The sequence below is a fragment of the Palaemon carinicauda genome, chromosome 44 (assembly GCF_036898095.1).
Source record: "Palaemon carinicauda isolate YSFRI2023 chromosome 44, ASM3689809v2, whole genome shotgun sequence".
NCBI lineage: Eukaryota > Metazoa > Arthropoda > Malacostraca > Decapoda > Palaemonidae > Palaemon > Palaemon carinicauda.
Genome location: NC_090768.1, coordinates 32,618,550 through 32,639,088, shown reverse-complemented (window position 1 = coordinate 32,639,088; position 20,539 = coordinate 32,618,550). Strand labels below are relative to the sequence as shown.

General features: G+C 37.4%; 2 protein-coding genes across 3 annotated transcripts in view; both read right to left on the bottom strand.

Annotated features, from left to right (window-relative positions):
• LOC137634545 (uncharacterized) overlaps window positions 1–20,539 on the bottom strand; it is a 469,969-nt gene that overhangs the window by 355,070 nt on the left and 94,360 nt on the right. The window lies entirely within an intron of this gene.
• The window catches only part of LOC137634330 (uro-adherence factor A-like), a 45,282-nt gene that overhangs the window by 4,872 nt on the left and 19,871 nt on the right, over window positions 1–20,539 (bottom strand). The window contains exons 6-12 of one of the 2 annotated variants that reach the window (XM_068366714.1): window positions 14,994–19,537; window positions 14,790–14,852; window positions 11,846–11,999; window positions 7,201–7,267; window positions 5,931–6,164; window positions 5,645–5,731; window positions 300–415 (exon numbers count right to left, since the gene is read on the bottom strand). In XM_068366714.1, the coding sequence (XP_068222815.1) occupies window positions 300–415; window positions 5,645–5,731; window positions 5,931–6,164; window positions 7,201–7,267; window positions 11,846–11,999; window positions 14,790–14,852; window positions 14,994–19,537 (5,265 nt within the window). The remainder of the gene's footprint in view (window positions 1–299; window positions 416–5,644; window positions 5,732–5,930; window positions 6,165–7,200; window positions 7,268–11,845; window positions 12,000–14,789; window positions 14,853–14,993; window positions 19,538–20,539) is intronic. The other variant, XM_068366715.1, reaches the window with a different exon arrangement.

Below are 20,539 nucleotides of genomic sequence, written 5' to 3'. Positions count from 1 at the left end.
AAATAATATAAATTATACATACAAACATATACCAAGGCACTTCCCCAAATTTTGGGGGGTAGCCGACATCAACAAATGAAACAAAAACAAAAAAGGGGACCTCTACTCTCTACGTTCCTCCCAGCCTAACAAGGGACTCAATAAATTATATCTGAGATAAAGGAGAAGGCATTCCCAACTACCCAGTCATTTCCCTGTAGAGCTAATCTTGATATCCAAATGTGCTGTTTCCAATAAGAATGGTAACCTAGTCTAAAGCAACAAATTAAAATGATAAAATTATCACAAAAGACAAATACCTCAGATTGCTGTTCTCTTCCTCCATGCCTGCAAGTGCAATCTCACTTTCTTCCATTTGTTGTTTCATTTCCCTGTTGACCTCTTCCAGGACACGACTCTGCCTTAATAATTTATCCTAAAGAGTTGGGATGAAAATACAATTAGACTAGCTTATTATGTCATACAAGGAAATCATTTCTACTCATACCAACACTGGTCATTAAAGATACAAGTAATGCAAGGGTAAATAGCTGAATACCCAAATTAAAGTTTGCTTGTGTATAGTTATATTCTAATCATATAAAAAATCAATGTATTACTATTTGACACACTTTAAGGATACTTCTAGAAACTGCTATTTAGCTCTAAAATATCTGGAAATATATCACAATCACCAGCCAACAAATCATTTGTCTAAGCACCAAATTTTTTTCTAACAAAGCCACCAACCATATACTTGACCCATACTAGAAAATGTTCACAGGTTAAATCTTTTGCCTGAAATAAGGGGGGAAATGTCACAGCAATTACATCCTGCAGAGCTCTAGGTGTGCTTTAATCAATAACTAAAACATTTTGTGAAGACTACATATGAGGCAGGGGACTAAAGGGAAGGCACCTATGAGATTAATTGCTTCATATGTAAAAATTCCTTAGCATTTTATTACAGTTTGTTTCATTGCAACATTAACCAGACTATGGCCACATCACTATTCAGTATTGTAGCTAAGATGCCAAGTACAGTATCCTAAACTGTCAGGAATGTGGCAAAGATGCTAGAGTTTAATATTGGCTAAAAATTACTTGCTACCAAATACACATTTTTAACCAGTTAATTGCTTATTGTTTATTTCAGACCACTATGATTATACAGAACGTTGAATATACGAATATACATATAAACCTTTGCATTAGAAATAATCACCCCATAGCAAGACAGACTAAGTTCTAAGGTAAATATAACCCTAACACATCAAAATAAATAAATAAATGAATATGAAAAAAGGCCTGAAAGGTTATGTAGCAAAAGCAAAGAAGTAATGCTGGGATGGAATGAACTCGTCTCAAAACATAATAGCAAAAATTCTCATCATAATGTGACTGAAAAAGATGTAAGAGGGGGTTGAAGAATTTAAGTTAAAAATTGTGAAATTAAAAGTTAAAAATGACAAATTCGTAGATATTTTGTATTTTTCCTAACTATGTAAATCTTAGCTATTTATTAGGTGTTATACTTTCGGCGGAGCTGAAATGACGAGCCATTAAAATTTAGCGAAGGTTAACTAACCCTACCGCTAGTTAGCGGGGGTAGGAAGGGGGGGGGGGGGGGTTAGCTTGCTACCACTCCCATTCACACCTGTGATTTAGTCACTTTGCTTGGAGGTAGGACTTCAGGACTTCAAGGGGGATAGGGATGACGGGCAAGTTTGTATAAATAGCTAAGGTTTGTACAATTAGGAAAAATACAAATTATCTCCGAATTTGTCATTTGTTCCTTAACTGGAATACAAGCTACGCAATTTATTAGGGGTGACTCACCCATTAGGGAGGGTGGACGTCCCTGCCAATCTGGCTTTTGGCTTTGTCCGGGGGTCCCTTATCCGAGTATGTTAGTACTAAAAAATAAGGAGTCCCTTCCCTCGCTAAACCTTGCTATGGAAGGTCCGCGGTCTACGCAAGCTGTGTTGAGACGTGCAGAAGTGTGACTGTCTAGGTAAAGTTATTCAGAGTCTATGTAGGAAAAACCTGATGTAACCAAGACTTTCCAATACCACCTCGCCAGGGTACGGGTACGCAGCAGTATTAGCTTAATACTAGGTACACCAGGGAGCATGGTTTACCTGCAGTAGTTTGAGGTCAGCTTATGCAGACAACCCAGGATGCTGCTTTCCCTAAGAGAGGGTAGGATGAAGAAAAGAATTAGAGCCAGTCAAATCTTTTCATTCACGCAGACTAAAACCGGTTAACAGTGCCCTCAACCTTCTGCTACTTGTCCAATAAGGAGCTTGAGGTATACAACCAGCTGTTGTGCAGCCACCACCGGACCGATTGAGATCGTATCGAGTTCCTGTGAGTCAAGTCTTGCAGGAGAAAGGTTGTGAAAGTCACCTGGAGCATTCACATCGTTTCTTGTAAAACTTGCGTCACAGAGTAATCTGCTAAGAAGGACCACTGACACTGAGTCGTCATGTCGAGATGATGTTTTGGTGATCCTCTAGTCTCTCCCAGTGCTGATGACAAGAGAAGGGACCCGGGCGGGCCGTTGCCATTTTCTTTAGGTAAAGTCTCATACCTTAACCTGGGTACAGTAACGGATGACCTGGATCGTCCGTTACCGAGTGTAGACTTGTGTAGGATCCGTCACCTCAGGAGACTGTGTCTGGCGACATACTCAGGGACAAAACTGAACACTGTCTTTCGCTCTTCTCAATACTGGGCGATGTCAAAAGAGAGACCATGCGTGCTTGCAAGTAGTTCCCTGTCGACAAGCCGTTGATGAGAGTTGTCGAACGTTTGCCGATCACTTTAGTGTGATGGCGAACGGCCAGTAGCGAGAAGTATGTTGTATACCTTCTGATCTAGGAAACTACAGGAATAGGTTGACTAGTAAGTTTGCCACGAACTGCTAGCAAATTGCCGATGATCGATGAATCGGTGGTCTGTGAGCCGATGGTGAGTTAGAGATCACCAAGCTGATTATGATCCCCCCCTGGTTGGTCAGAGATGGGCAAGCTGAAGATGGGGTGGTCAGAGATAAGCGAGCTGAGTTCAATGATCGAAGAAAGATGAGCTGCCCATCGGTGATCTAGTGATCAGCAAGCTGATGACTGGTTATTGACTTGCAATCGGTGATTGGAAACGCTAGCAATTGGAGATCGTTAGTCATTGGAGGGACTAGAGGTCAAAGGTCAGCATTGAGCTAGCAATTGGCGATCTGGTGATCAGAGACCTAGCGATCAGTAAACTGTGAACAAGCCATCAGCAAACAGTGATCTAGAGATCAGACTATTGATGCTTTCCTGTTTGCCGACGGTGGTCTGTCAAGGAAAAATGAAACTTCAGAAGAAACAGGGACCAAGGATTCCCCGTTTTGATTCCCCTTGTAGGATGGAATCTTCGGGATCTTGAATCCTTCTGTGAAGCCTTATTCCTCTTTTCCAGGTGGCAATGCTTATGTGTTTGCGGGGAGGAATGGGCCAATGGTGACATGTCCAAAAAGTTTAATTCCTTTTTACTGCCTATTGCGCGAGTGTGTAGGAGTATTGGAGCGATGGCACACAGGATGATGCTGGTGCTCAATTTCTGCCTGGAGAGCAGGCAAGCGCTGGCTCTTTGGCAAGAGCTAGTGCATTGGATCTGCGAGCCTTGACTCTTTAGCAAGAGCTGGCGCATTGGAACTGAGATCCTAACTGCTCAGGAGGGCGCAGGAAAGTGCGGAAGAGCACTGACGCGCAGTAAGGCAGTGTGTAGTTTTGTCCATTCTCCCTAGAATGCGCCGAAGCGTGTGACTGGTTGCGCAAGGGTGGGTGCATTGGGGCATGCATGAGAGTACTTCGTGGAGATTGCTGGCGCCCGCGCACACGGAAGGCTACGTGCGCGCACGCAAGATCAATGAAGCGCAAGAGCACTGGCGCCCACACACAGAAGACCGTGGGCGCGGGCAGAAGGCTGCGTGCGAGCGAAGGCCATCGGCGCGTGCACAGTCGTATATGTATCACACACACAGCACAAACACTGAAACGGAAGCTTATCAAATTTCTATACATATATATGCATAAACATTAAGAATGTTTTCATATCTATACAAGAATAAGAAAAAGTAAGTTAAAAGACAAAAATTAATGGCAGTCCAGAATAGGCGAGGAGGGAGAGAGGAAACACCGGCTCTCAATCCGAGCCAAAAGTAAAGTGACTGAATCACAGGTGTGTGAACGGGAATGGTAGCAAGCTACCCCTCCCCCCTACCACCGCTAACTAACAGTGTGGGTAGTTAACCCTCGCTAAATTTTAATGCCTCATCATTTCAGCTCCACCGAAAGTATAAACCCTAATAAATAGCGTGGTTTGTATTCCCGTTACGGAACAAATGGAGAAATTAAAGTTAAAAATGGAGAAATTAATAGTTGAATACAAAGAAATAATTGAATAATGGGTAAATTTAGGAAATAAAAATGTACTAGAGGATGCTGGCAAACTAAAGTTATCAATTAAGAGTATAATCGCTAAAGGTAGTAAAAGACACCCAGGTATATGAAAAATTGTAAAGCCTAAAAACCATTAAAAAGAAAAAGGGATTAAATAAAACTGCCTGCCAGAGCATCTATATTCCATTAGTTTTCCATAGTATTATGAAAAGGGGATATACAGTACTGCAACAGGTAATTTCAGAGGAATAAAACCGCTTTAGCATGCCATGAAAATAACTAGAAACGCACTGCTGGAAAGGTTGATTCTGTCAATGGTCTCATGACAGAGAGATAAACAACATCAGCAGCCTTTATAATGAGGCTACAACAGAAGAGGTTATTATAGCAAATTTGCGAATATTGAAAAGGAATTCCACAAAGTACTGAGGCAAATAGTAATATGAGTACTCAAGTGGTAGAAGGTACTACAGTATAAAGAAACATATGGTAGTGATGTTATTACTACAACACTTTATACAATCAAAACAATGGCAGGTGTATTAGAAAAGTAATTTGAATTTCACATACTTGCTATGTCTGTTAAGGCATCCAAAGGAGAGAAAATAAGTCAAGCAATTTAATGCCTAAGAACTTCACCTAGTTTGTGCAAATAAAACTAATATGCAGAATTCTCATTTTTCTCATAGTTCAACTAAATACAGATTTTTTTTTTCAGATAAATAATGTAAGCTAAATAAAAGGCTTTCCGTCACTTAAGTTAACATGAAGGAAACTGAAAAGGGAATATAACCCTTTTACCCCCAAAGGACGTACTGGTACGTTTCACAAAAGCCATCCCTTTACCCCCATGGACGTACCGATACGTCCTTGCAAAAAAATGCTATAAAAAATTTTTTTTTTTCATATATTTGATTTTTTTTTTGAGAAAATTCAGGCATTTTCTAAGAGAATGAGACCAACCTGACCTCTCTATGACAAAAATTAAGGCTTTTAGAGCAATTTTAAAAAAATATACTGCAAAATTTGCTGGGAAAAAAATAACCCCCTGGGGGTTAAGGGTTGGAAAGTTCCAAATAGCCTGGGGGTAAAAGGGATAATAGCTTATGAAGTTTTAAAAATTCAAGAATCACTAGTCCATTACTGAATTTCCCTGGTACCTCCAAATTCTAATAAACTAAGAGTGAAGTGAGATGAGAGGAAGGGAACGAAAACATTACCTGCATGATAAGTTCTGCCGTTTGTTCAATTTCCTTTATCTTCTTCAACATCTCTCGCTCGGGTATCATCTTTACCCCAGGAACAGTCTATATCAAAAGTAAAGTTATACAGGACAATAAGGTATAAATAGGACATTCTTGGTCAAGTACAGGTATTGTATTATAAACAATAAAAACATAGAAAGTATAAACATTCAATCTAAAGGAAAAATGGCCAGGAAACAAAATATGAACTACAAAAATCAGTGGAAATCTTGAAAATTCAAAGACCTTTTCCAATACATACTGGTTCCTGGAATAGAGTGTCATCATGGAAATTTCCACCCTGACTGATGATCGTTGTATTAAATGCAGTTGATGAACTTGGAGCAACGACAGTGTTATTATGACCCTCACAAACTGTGGTTTCATTAAGAGTCATATTAGTAGTAGCATCCATAACCACAGTTTCGTCTGCTCGGGTCTTAAACAAAGGTTTCACTGGGGTTCCCGTTCCTTTAGCATTCCCTCCTCTTTTTGTCTTTAAAAGAAAAAGATAAGTGAATCATTAAAAATGCAGCTTGAAGTTTGTTTTACTAATTCCATTTGTTAAGGACTATGAAATGGATCTAATCATAGTCCATATCTATACATATATCATATGAAAGCTATCAGTGGAAGGTAATGGAACAGCTCTCATATTTATGATGCCTTTCAAAAAATTTATTACTTTGTAGAAGAACATCAAACTAGCTCTCATGAAAACATTACAGCAACAGTGTTTGGTAAATGTAGATTAGAATATTTCTCCAACAAGAGACAGCTAAACACGTACAGGAGTAGAAAAATTTTTCCCACAATGGCTTTCATTTAGTAAACAAAAGATTGCTTTGTTATCATGCTGTAAAATACCCCTAAAATATTTATGACACCAAAGTATTCAAGTACTGTACATTGAATGAAAGAACTAGTATGAGATAACATGAAGCAGTCTAGTTTATACTGGCCCACTTAAATTATCACTGATACCTTTGCTTAATGAGAATTACATAATTCTGTGTTGGTATTTCACGAATCATATAATACAATGTCTTTCAAACACTTTTCAATCACAATGCCAAAGAAAGAGCAATAGATTTAACAAAATCATTTGCAAGTTAATCACTCAAAAAAAAAAAAAAAAAAAAAAAAAAAAATTATTGAACCTTCACAACACAAAAAAAAAATAAAAGAAAAAAAAATTTACCAGATACATCTTCTATGTAATAATTGAAGACTGGAACAAGTGTGTAAACAATGTCTGCCACTAGCATCTTTAAATACCCATAAATGACCATTCCAAGCCAAGATATAATTGGTAAACTAAATTGAACATAAACCTCAGAACAAGGCAGTTACATCAACTACCTATAAGCTAACAACCAACAAGTACCTTTGTGGAGTAGAATTTTAACTGTTAATTACTCAACTAGCTTGTTTACATTAGAGTGTCATGCTATAATTTTTATAAAACTATTTTCAATACTATTCATCCTCTTTCCTTAACCTTAGTTTTGAAAAAGAAATTCTTGTATTACCTTATCTGGAGATGGACTGAAACACATAAGAGCGCTGCTTCTTCTGGGATCTGACTCTTCATTTTGCCTGGAAAAATATGAGACATTTTCATAATAGAATATGTTTTTAATACTTAATAGTTACATGCTATATATAAAAACTGGAGGTTTGATGAGATAAGGAATAATTCAAAACCCCTGCCAAAACCAAATGGCAGCACGCCTGCACATTTTTCCCATATAAGGTAAACAATGGAATGCCTCTCGTAACTCAAGATGTATTTCATCGTCAGAGGAGAGTTTGGGTAGGTTTTATGTGACTACAGGGCAAGTATAAAAAAAAATAAATTCTATTTTGAAAAAATCTTATTCTTTTATATTCTTACCCAGTAGTTACGCTTGAATCCCACATTTACATGGAGGTGGGATCAAGTTAACTACTACCCAACCCCAGATATAAACTTGTACTTCAAAATACCTGTATAGATGGTTATACTTTTAGCCTGCATGCTCACCTGTAAAAGGCTTACAGCAGACAAATGCTATCTCTAGTGCAAGAACTCTTCTTCCAGGAGTAGTGACCTGGGGTGTGAGACACCAGTACAATATAATTTCTTGTAGGATCATAAAACCTTCCCATGAATGCAAAAATATGCTCCTATATACACCATGTACTGTATACCTCTACAGTGGTTCAAGTCAACCATAACTATATTGTCTAACCTCTCGAGAAACATCTCTTCTATTATTCCTGTGCCCATGGATGTCTTTGGGTGATCTAAGTGATAACATGGGTATTCTGTTCTTTGACACTTTGAGTAGCTGTCTCAGTACTACTGGATGTGTAAGAAGAGGGGCAGAGAAGAATGATAAGGTGAGCATATCCCTATGTCCAATTTATTTATGAACTTGTCTATTAGTACCTCTATAAGCTGACAAAGACAGGTTTAGAAGTCCTTGAGAGAGAAGCACAGGCACTTTACCTATACTTCTCAAATTTAAATCACTATAGAGGGGTTTTGACATCTCATGATGGCTCTCAGCCTTTAGTGCTTTAACCATGTGGGTTAATAGTCACAACACTCATAGCTAAAGTCTCTTTTCTACCCTTACCAAGTGGGAAGTAGCCATTGAACAATTACAGTATTTAGATAGCCCATTAAGTCAAGAAGAATTTTTTGGTTATCTTAGTGTTGTCAGGTGTTTCTTGTGTGTGGAAAGAGGAGAATGTGTAAAGAATAGGCCAGACTATTTGGTGTGTATGTAGGCAAAGGCAAAATGAGCAGTAACTAGAGAGAAATCCCAATGTAGTATTATTTGGCCAGTCACAGGCCTCAATAACACTAGGTGCAAGGTACCTTGGCCAACCTACTACCTCTAAAGCCATTGAACTTCAGCAGGCCTCAACCCCAGTATATCAGATTGCCAAACAGGGACATTTCCTACAGGCTACCAGATTGTCATCTCCTGACCACCAGTACAGGTACTCCATTACTTCCTGTGTTACTGAGACTAACTGGTGTTGGTCATCATTGGCTTCCAACCAATGCCTCATTAGGCACCACTGAAGGGACCTCTGGTATAGCCTTCTTTACGGTATGAGTTTTCCAAGGGAAGAAAGGTGGCCCAGAAGTTGTTGCCACTTTCACACTGGGAGTTTCAGCTTGTGAAGGAAGGGAGGCACTACTTTTCTTTGTCTTTGGACTTAGTCTTTATAAGGTAAGACTTTCCCCAATTCTGTATCTATCCTCATGCCCAAGTAAACCATCCTCTTCTTGAACTCTAGGATAGACTTCTCTCAAATTCATCACAATCCCAGAGATCGTACCATAAGATAAAAGTTTGTCATGGCGTTGGAGGAGTTATCTTTGCGAGGCTTAGCTAGTCATCCAGCTATCGTAGACAATGAATACCTCTGGAGTGAGCGCAAGCGAGATTAGAGTGAACATTCGGATGAACACTTAAGGGGCGGTCAACAGTCCGAAGCAGAGGACTTTGAATGGTATTTAGAAATACAGAATATCTCCTTTAGGTCTACTGAGAGTATATAGACTGCCTTCCTGAGGATAGCTCATACAGTGTTTGCTGTCTCCATTTTGAATGGTGTTTTAAGTACAAACTCATTTAAAGGCAGGTGTCATTGCCTGGTTTCTGCCTCCTATCAACTTATCCACCAGGGACAGGTTGCTATAGTTGCCTAGAGATCAGACCTGGACTAGTTGTAGCTCACCCTTCTCTTGAATCTTTTCCACCTTTGCTTGTAAGATGAGTAGTTTCTCTGACTATTTAGATAACACTGTCAGTGTTTGAGAGATGGGAGTGTGAGACCCAATGAACAAGAGGCATTAATTGTCCCAAAGAATGCTTATCATCCAGGTCTCTGCTGAGGCACTGGAACCTTACCCTACGGCTTGACGGGCATCCATTCAACTCAAAGCAGTGGAAGGGAAGGATTGCCTTCCCTAAGGTCTTCTGACTCATCTCCTGCCTCTTCCCCTTCAATGTTGCCTAGTGTATATTCAACCAATCTCTACAAAAAATCTTTGATGCCTGGTGTCTGAAAACACTGACATTTTCGGAGAAAAGTTGCTACATTTCTTTAAAATAGATAGATTTTCGTTATCTAAACAAGAAAATATTGTAATTTTAAAGCCTATAATCTGTATGGCCACTTAAAAAAAAAAAATTCCAGGTGGAGAAAACGATCACCTTTGAAAAGTGTCTTCTATAAATTGATAAAGTACAAATAAAAATGCTATGAAAACTTCCAAAGTAGCCTACAACTCTTATTGCATAAAATTCTCCTTCAAATGATTTTTAGGTAAAAAAAAAAAACCTTAAAACAAAATAGTAGTATACACAACTAATAAGAACACATTGCTCAGTATCCCAGCTGCTGATCAGGTGTATGACTACAGAACCCCAAATTACATTGTTTTGATAGGATTGAGTCACACCCCTTAATGCCAGCAAAGGCTGGTTTGATAAATTTCAAAAGAGGTTTGGCCTTAAGAGTGTGTCCTTATATGGAGAAGCTGACGCTGCTGACTTACCAGGCGCCACTGACGAGTACTTGAATGAGAAAAGGCAGTATCACCAACTGCTGAGAAATATGATTCTTACCCACAAAAAACAAGAGAGGGGGAGACATGGGTGCTGTATCAACAGAAATAGAAGTTTCTACATTGGAGGACTACAGCAAAACTATTGCACCACCTAACAAAGTACCTGATGAAGTGGGGTTTTCTGAAGAGCAGAAATGCTCTTCTTTGCTGTGCAGTATACTCTATTTACCTCATTATCTTCCTTATCTACATTATTCAGTACTGTACTGCATAGCTATATAATCATTATCATCAATCAAGTTTTAGTGCACACCTTCACTGGTGAGTGCTCAAATTTTAATATTTTCTTTAACATACAAACAAGTGCTTAAAGTAAAAGTAAATTCTAGTTTATAAAGTGCTTAAGAATGAAGAAAAGAATTTGTAAATGTAGGGAGAGCTTATAAAAGCTTTAATTTTTTATAGAAAAATTTGAAAAAATTATAAATGAAAAAAAATAAACCAGAGAGAGCTGATAGACAAATTTGAAAAACAATATAAACAAGAAAAAAAAACAATACTGTATATACTTTGCACTCTGTCCCCTATTGGGGGTGGGGGAGGAGGGCTTGGAACATAACAGCAATAAACAAGGGATTATTGTTCCTGTTAGTCAAATTGGCAATATATTTGAAGAGGGAGCTTCATGACCTTAAAAACAAAAGTTTCCTCCCCCTTCACTACAGTATATCTCATCCTTCCAGACAGCTGCCAGCAAAACCTTTAATGATTGATTAAGATGCAATAACATAGCCCCCAAATCTTTATTCTTGGCACTTTAACTTAGAAAATTAACCACAGTCAAACTTATTCAATTATATAATTCCTATGCATAATTTCTTAACCCTTTTACCCCCAAAGGACGTACTGGTACGTTTCACAAAACCCATCCCTTTACCCCCATGGACGTACCGGTAAGTCCTTGCGAAAAAATGCTATAAAATTTTTTTTTTCATATTTTTGATAATTTTTTGAAAAAATTCAGGCATTTTCCAAGAGAATGAGACCAACCTTACCTCTCTGACAAAAATTAAGGATGTTAGAGCAATTTAAATAAAATATACTGCAAAATGTGCTGGGAAAAAAATAACCCCTTGGGGGTTAAGGGTTGGAAATTTCCAAAGAGCCTGGGGGTAAAAGGGTTAATTTACTTGGCCAAAACAAAGTCCAAAAAGAAGTGTGTCTGGCAGTAAACTCTTTAAACCTCTTTCTCAATGGTTCGTGATCAGGACCTCCACCCATGACAGATAGCAGGTGCCAGCCATCCAATGGAGTAGGATGATACAGGGGAGAAACAGAAAACTTTTGCCTCTGCTTTTTTAGGCTGAAAAGCTTGTGCTTCAAGTATATTAACAACGTAACTCGATGATATGATCCATCAAAATATATAGTGAAAATTAAATACTTGTTTTATTTCGGGTTATGATTACAGTTCAATCTTCAATTTAAACGTCCTTCATACCTTTTTAAATTAATACAGTATATCTATGCATAATAATTTACCTACACTTTTACTAATATCATTCAATTATCCAATGAATTCCAAGGTTACTTATACTTACATAATTTTCTGCTGTGCAAGATACGGGGCTAATGATTGTCGACCCGACACCAATGGGTCGAATTTTACATAGAGCGAATTCCTTACTAGGTTCAACTTGTCACCATCTTTGCCATGTTCACTAAGTGCATCCAAATCTTCTGGATTGTTGAAGACTGAAAAGAATTACATAATAGAATAACATTCCTTACTAACTACAAACTATTGTAAACAGACCTATACTGTAAAATACAGTAATTTCATAAAAAGTTAAGTTCTTTGGTCTAGTTCTCCAAGATCATGTGCTACCAATCTAAGTTCCCCAAAGGTAAAACAGAATACAGTAGTAGTAATTTCTAACCAACACCTTAAGCAGAAAGCACGCAAGGTAAAATGTGAAAGAAAATTGTTGTAATCGAAAGAGATAAGACTATAATGAAGATCCATATTAGCAAGAATCAAATGTTGACAGCTATCATAAATTGTATGTTGTTAAAAAAATGAAAAAATAAATCATGAACTTGTTATATGTAATAGAACAAAATATGCGACTTCAGTATAACATAGTGCTGTACTGTACTTATACATTGTGACTACGATAAATGACTTAAGTACCAGATTAAAATCAAGTCAAAAACCTTTCTTTATGTATTCAATAAGCTTTAATATAATCAAATATGATGTGCATCCATAGTCTTATCATTCTGCGCAATAAAAAATAATTAAAAGAAAATAAACTTTACATTTTGATTTGCTGTTGTTCAGCCCAAATTCCAACAAGTGCATCCACCTCACCATCCCATGTATTGTACTGTATTATCATTCTTTTTAACAGCTCAATTATTTGAACTGGGATAAATTATTTTACCCCAATTCTGTACTGTATACCTTTGAAGATCTTGAGACTAATAATGCCCCCCACCTAAATTATTGCAACTCTTAATTAACCCTTTTACCCCCAAAGGACGTACTGGTACGTTTCACAAAACCCATCCCTTTACCCCCATGGACGTACCGGTACGTCCTTGCAAAAAAATGCTATAAAATTTTTTTTTTTTCATATTTTTGATAATTTTTTTGAGAAAATTCAGGCAATTTCCAAGAGAATGAGACCAACCTGACCTCTCTATGATAAAAATTAAGGCTGTTAGAGCAATTTAAAAAAAATATACTGCAAAATGTGCTGGGGAAAAAATAACCCCTTGAGGGTTAAGGGTTGGAAATTTCCAAAGAGCCTGGGGGTAAAAGGGTTAACAGCTCAATTAACTGAACTGGGTTAAATTATTTTATCCCAATTCTGTACTGTATACCTTTTAAGATCTTGAGACTAATAATGCCCCCCACCTAAAATATTGCAACTCTTAATTAAAGACTATTTTAAACAGTATATGAAATTTTTACTCTGAAATACTGGGATTTCAAGCCATTTCCTCTAATATACCAACTACATACTGTCCAACATTACGACTTTTGAGGTAGTAGTTAATGATTCTCTAGATTTGTTAATATAATCTTGAAAGGCAAGAAATTTACTGTACAGTATTTCCAAATCCCTTGTTAGGCTGGGAGGAACGTAGAGAGTAGAGGTCCCCTTTTTGTTTTTGTTTCTTTGTTGATGTCGGCTACCCCCAAAAATTGGGGGAAGTGCCTTGGTATATGTATGTATGTATTTATTTCCAAATGACAACTATTTTCTTTACAAATAAAGATAATTACATATGTACTTTACTTAAATTTTTAATGCAAAGCTTCATTAGGGCTAGAAAGTAACTAACATGGGGATAGAATATAAAAGCAAGACAGAAATATGCCAAACCGGCCTAAAACCTTAAAAATGGACATTGTCCCAGGAAAAGTCCATTAATATATATAATCATTATCATCATCAGCTGTAACTACTCTACTGAAGGTCAAAGGCCGTCTGTTTATGGTCTTTCTATGCCAGTTAATATTGACAAACTTTCTTAGTTTGTCAATCCATTGTCTTCTCTTCCTTCCCCTACTTCTTTTGCCATCTCTATTTATTTGATTACTACTTTTAACCCCTGTGTTATGTATCTATTTTACAAGATTTAACTCTTAGTATCTACATCCATGTTAATATGATAGGTTTGGTAACTTATTAAGTTTCAATACAAACAGATGATGTTTACATATTTGTTATCATTATATGGGATCTATAAGTTGAATTCAATTAGTTTCAAAGAAATACATAATTTGCAGTTGATTTTACAGCATTCCTAACAACACCCTGTCTAATGTATGCATAGAGTAATAAAATTTTGCATGATGAATTAAAAATATTGATGTATATACCATATACAGTATATAATCCCATCTAACTCAATTTGAAATCCATTTTTTTTCTGCTTTTATTATACTGTACTTGAGTTACCAAACCCTATCAAGGTGTCATGGTTGAATGCAGTGAAGGCTGAATGTTCATAAAATGCTTTAAATTCACATTCTTCTCCAGAGTCCAGGTTTGCATGCATATACATTGCTTTACGCTTTGATAGATGTATCATTCATAAATTGTCACTCTTTTACAGTTTTCTTCTCAAACACTTGGGCCTACAGTTATTTAACTATAAGGTAGTTTGATATGTACAATAAAGAGCCCATAATTTCAATTTGATTGCTCTTACTTTTGCATCCATTCACCTGATTACATTTACAAGTCATTGATAATTCCTGTATCATTAACAAAATCCTTATCCAATTTTACTACCCGCACACTTTTTCCTATTTACCTTGGGGTATTCGACTTAGAAAAAGCTTGCCATTGAAGTTCATGTTTTTTGGCTAGTTTTGCAAGAATGTATCCCCATTACAATAAACATCATAAAAGAAAAATTAGCATCTAAATTCACTGAGATATCAACTACATCTTCAACAACTCTGTAGCTACAGCAAATCTACAAATCCCAACCAAACTTTACCAAGAAAGTATCAAACTCACTCACGTGGATAAGTAATGGCCGAATAAAAGGTCTCCCCCTCAAAAGACTCCTGTTTCTCATCAGAGACTGTTAAACATTTAAGTTTAATGTTATATTTTTAGTACACATACAAATGACATATCTTGTATAGCAACTTGAAGTAAATTTAGAAATGAATGGCATACAAGTACAGTACTGTAAAATTCTTAAAAAAGCAATAATACTTACAATCAGTTGCATCGACAAACTCATCGAAGTTGTAAGCGCCACTGGGGTCCTCACTGACCCCGCTCTGAGCAAACTGTGGACTGAATACATCCCTCTGGCGTACCTGTGCAGATGCCTGGACAAGTTTCTTGTCAGTTGGTTGTTTTACTGGTGTAACTTGCGCAACCAGTCTCATGGCCTCTTTGGTAATAGAATCAAACATATCGTCACTCGCTGAGGATTCGATAGGCTGGGAAATAGGTTTTGTTGACGGCTGGTATGAACTCTTCTCTGTAGGGCACAATTCTGAAGTTGCACTTTTAATACTTTTCTTTACAGTCAAATTATTAGACAATTTCTCTTCCTCATCTGCACTGCCTTGCTTTGATTCCATGGGTCCTATTGCTGTAGTCTCTCCACCAAAAGTGGCAAAACTAACCTTTTTTGGGGTGTTTGCTACAGAGTTTTTACTTTGAAATGGGTTGAAATTTGGGTCTGATGTATTATCTAATTGATAGCCCTCTCCTGGCACAGATATGCTTTCAGCTTTCTTTTCAACACATTGTTCCTTTTCTTGTTTTGACTTTGATGCACCGCTAAAAGGTTCTTGCAATTGTTCAACCTTACTATTATTTTCATGTCCAATTGATGCTTCAGATTTTGCCTTTATCTCTGACTCCTGAACAACATCAGCTTCTGATGTTTGTTTTCCTTTATTTTGAAGTTTAGCCTCTTCAACTGCAGTTTCCTGCTTTTGAGCAGAATTTGATACCTTATTTTTTCCTGGGCTATTGGCAACAGCAGTTTTTGTGGCAAAAGGATTAAAGTTAGGGTCATCTAAGTTGTCTAAAAAGTCTAACTGATATGCCTTCTTAGGTAATGGGATTTCTTCCTCCTGTTTTTCATTTAAATTCACTTGATTTGCTTCCACTTTGGAATTCACAAATGGTACTTTTTTAACTGAAGGTTTCACAGCTTTTTTTAACATTCTAGCTTTACCCATACCTGATTTGTCACTTGCTTGCGTGGTTTGTAAAGATACTTTCTCTTCAGACTTGTGTGACGCTTCTGTCTCTTCAGATGGGATTGTAGATCCTTCCTCTTTAGGAGTATTTTCCTCTTTGTTTTGAAGTTTAGCCTCTTCAACTGCAGTTTCCTGCTTTTGAGCAGTATTTGATACCTTATTTTTTTCTGGGCTATTGGCAACAGCAGTTTTTGTGGCAAAAGGATTAAAGTTAGGGTCATCTAAGTTGTCTAAAAAGTCTAACTGATATGCTTTCTTAGGTAATGGGATTTCTTCCTCCTGTTTTTCATCTAAATTCACTTGATTTGCTTCCACTTCGGATTTCACAAATGGTACTTTTTTAACTGAAGGTTTCACAGCTTTTTTTAAAATTCTAGCTTTACCCATACCTGATTTGTCACTTGCTTGCGTGGTTTGTGAAGATACTTTCTCTTCAGACTTGTGTGACGCTTCTGTCTCTTCGGATGGGATTGTAGATCCTTCCTCTATAGGAGTATTTTCCTCTTTGTTTTGAGCCTTACTAGAATTTTTACTCGACTCTGACATATTTAAGTTGTTCCCATTATTAATATGTTTCTGCAATGCAGAAGAATTCAAATCTTTTCCTGAAACTTCTTCAACAGCTCTGGTCATTTCACTCCTGTTTACATTAGAATCTGAAGTTCCCTCTTTCTTGCAAGAGGCAATTGCTTTTGATTTCACACTTTTAGTGATGACAGGATCCTTTTTCTTTAACATGGCAGTTTTAATGGGTTTACTTTCCCGTGGTTCAGTGCCAGGAGAGTTTGTAACAGATGTTTTTGTTGTAAAAGGATCAAAGTTTGCATCATCAAGCTTATCAAGAAAGTCCAAATCGTAACCCTTTTTGGGAGGAATAATCTCTTCTTCCGGGCTCTCTGATACTGGTTCTTCAGTCACCTGCTCTGAAGATTTGGCATCCATGGTCTCTTCACTAGCTCCTTCAGAAGACCCAACAGCTTCTTTCATTGCCAGCAGCTCTTCATCACAGTCTTCCATTTCACCTGTAAAAGCCTCTTCATACTTCCTTTTAGGAGAGACTACACCTGGATTATCTTGTGAAAGGGGTTTCTCCTCAGTTGGAAGTTTGGTTGAAATATTTAAGTTGTCTCTTGTGTCTACTTGATGCACTGGAACAGAAGCATTTTCCTCCTCTTTGGTTTGCATCTCATTAGAATCTTTACTTGACACATCTGATGTATTTATGTTGTTTTCTTTATCAACAGATTTCTGCAATGTACAAGATATAACATCCATCTCTGAAATTTCTTTAACAGTTGTGGTCATTTCACTTGTGTTTACATTAGGGACAGAAGTTACCTCTTTCGTGCAAGAGGCAATTGCCTTTGGTTCCACACTCTTAGTGATGACAGGCTCCTTTTTCTTTAACATAGTAGTTTTAATGGGTTTACTTCCCTGTGGTTCAGTACCAGGAGAGTTTGTAACAGATGTTTTTGTTGTAAAAGGATCAAAGTTTGAATCATCAATCTCATCAAGAAAGTCCAAATTGTACCCCTTTTTGGGAGGAATAATTTCTTCTTGCTGGCTCTCTGATACTACTTCTTCAGTCTCAGAAGTTACCTCTTTCTCGCAAGAGGCAATTGTCTTTGGTTCCTCACTCTTAGTGATGACAGGATCCTCATTCTTTAACATCGCAGTTTCGATGGGTTTACTACCCTGTGGTTCATTACCAGGAGAGTTTGTAACAGATGTTTTTGTTGTAAAAGGATCAAAGTTTGAATCATCTAGCTTATCAAGAAAGTTCAACTTGCACCCCTTTTGGGAAGGAATAATCTCTTCTTGCTGGCTCTCTGATACTACTTCTTCAGTCTCCTGCTCTGAAGCTTTGTCATCTATATTCTCTTCATTACCTCCCTCAGAAGCTCCAGTTACTTCTTTCATTGCCAGTAGCTCTTCATCATAGTCTTTCATTTCACCAGTAAAAGCCTCATCATATTTTCTTTTAGGGGAGATTACGCCTTCTAGATCATCCTGTGAAACAGGTTTTTCCATAGTTGGAAGTTTGGTTGAAATATCATTGCTTTTTTCGCTACTTGATTTCTCTGAAACTGCATCAGTCACTTTTGATTTTCCTGTTGAAGCCTCAGCTATGACAAAACCACTTGCAATGTTCGTTTCTGTATGATCTGTTTTGCAAGCAGTTACCTCAGATTCACAATTTGGCTGGCTTTTGGTCACATTATCACCATTGGTCTTGGAAGCATCATCTGTATTGAACAAGTCTTCGTCAACTAGGTCTGGAGAATTAACTATAAGATTTTTAGGAAGAAACGGATCAAAGTTGGGGTCCTGTATTTTATCTAAAGCTACAACAAAGCTATAGTCTTTCTTTGGAGGAACGTTTTCCGTCACTGGTTTTAGTCCTTTTACTGCATAATCAAAAGTTTTTGAGACTTCTGCATCCTCCTTACCCTGTATTTCACTTTGGAGGTCTGGAGAATTAACGATGCAACTCTGTGGTGCGAATGGATTAAATGAAGGATCATCAGAGAGTTTCATGATTCTATCTACATCATAACTCCTTTTGGGAAGAACAATAGAAGCTTCTTCTGAGTTAGGCTGTATCACCATATCTTTGGAGGTATTCTCACCTCTGGGTGCTGCAAGATTGGCCAAATTAACATCTGTGGTTTGAGATTGTTCAAATTTGCAGTCCTCTAATGTTTCTGAATTACATCTTTTATGTTGAAGCTCTTGGCTATCTTCTGTATGTTTAGCAGCTGGTATGGCTCCACTTTTCTCTTCTAAATTGCCTAGTAGAGCCTCAGTGTTAGGAGAAGAACTTTGGGATAAATGTGTTTTCAAATCATTATTGTCTTCTGTATTCAAAACTTTTCTTAAATCTTGACTTTCCTTCAATGACCTATCATCTGTTATTTCAGATATGGATTGTGTAGATTTGTTTGCATCCACCTTACTCAAATTACATTCTTGGTTTATATCACTACTGCTAATTACTCTTTCCTCATTCAACATGACTCCAACAGGAGAAACCTTAGGGCCCTCCTCGGAATTTGTATTGCTACTTGTACTTGTTTTAGTTAGGAAAGGGTTAAAATCAGGATCTTTGAAATCTTTCTTCTCCTCATACACCTTGTTATCAACATCCACGACAGGTCCAATCTTAACTTTTGACTTCTCTACCTCTAAATCTTCAACATTACCAGGAATTCCTTTTGAATGACTGGGTGGTAATTGTGCACTTTCAACACTGTCAATAGTTTCATCTTTTTCTGCCAAAATGCTCCTGTCTTTATCATTAACTGTAATCTTCTCCATGCAACTCATAAGCATATCAAAGGGGTCATCCATCTGTTCAGCAGCTTGCTTTGAAATAGGGGATTTTTGGTTCTTAACAGGAGAGGTGGAGAAGCTGTCAAAATGATCACTAGCATCATGAAAGATATCTTCCTCATCGTCATCCGCTAAAGGCCCCTTGGCTCCCTTAATCTGCATTTTTTCAAAGCTACTCAAGAGGGAGTTTTCAAAAACTGTATCTGACCTGAAATTATATATAAAAAAAACTTTTAAGACAAATTTCTTATTACAAGCATATAAGCTGCAATGTGATTATGCATCTAAATAAAGTGAAAATAATTTGAAAAGGAGCTGGGAACAAAAAATACTACAAATTTTATATAACTTGTATTTTTCCTAGCTATACAACCCCGAGTCATTTATATGAGGTAACTACTAACCATGTTTTCTGTAACCGTCCAATCAAAAATTTGGCTAATTGCATCATGCTTCTTTGCTGGGTAAACACAGAGCGTGCACAAGAAGCAAGAGGACACGTGCTCATGTCTCTTCAAAACACTCACCTTGGAATAAAAAAAAGTGGTTTGTATCTAAGAAAGCTTAGTGGGTTGAATGTTATGAAACACACTATTATTTTTTCATAGCTCTCAAGTCCCTCCTTCCCCCCAAAAAGTGCCTTAATCTGTTATTATTCCTTTACAGGTATGGACAGCAGCCCCCTTCACCCAGAAGGGAAATTAAGAGTATTCGTCAAGTACTGTACATAAAAATTATGAATGTAGTTCATGGTCGGTTACTATTGTGTTAGTGGTCTGTGATGCTACTCTGTATTCATATTATCTTTCCTGTGAACTGTAAGTCCCATCAAGTGTTTGACTAAATAACACAAAAACAAATTTATTATAAGGCCATTGTCAATTGCTTGTGTTCGGCAGTTCGGCAGTCAACACCGCAAAGTTAATGAATATTTTGTTTTGATGTGCGAATTAATGAGGAAGAATCTCGTTATATGACTGTGTCGTAAACATTAATAGTTCACAGGAGCTTTTGAAATGGAATGGGACTGTGTTCACGTTTTGTGTGAATTGTTCCAGAATTATCAAAAACCCTTCCAAGAATGAGAGCGGCAACGTCCGTTCATCATCCGAGCCAAAAGTAAAGTGAGCTAAATCACAGGTGTGTGAGGGGGAGCGGTAGCAAGATACCCCTCCCTATCCCCGGTAACTAGCGGTGTGGGTAGTTACAA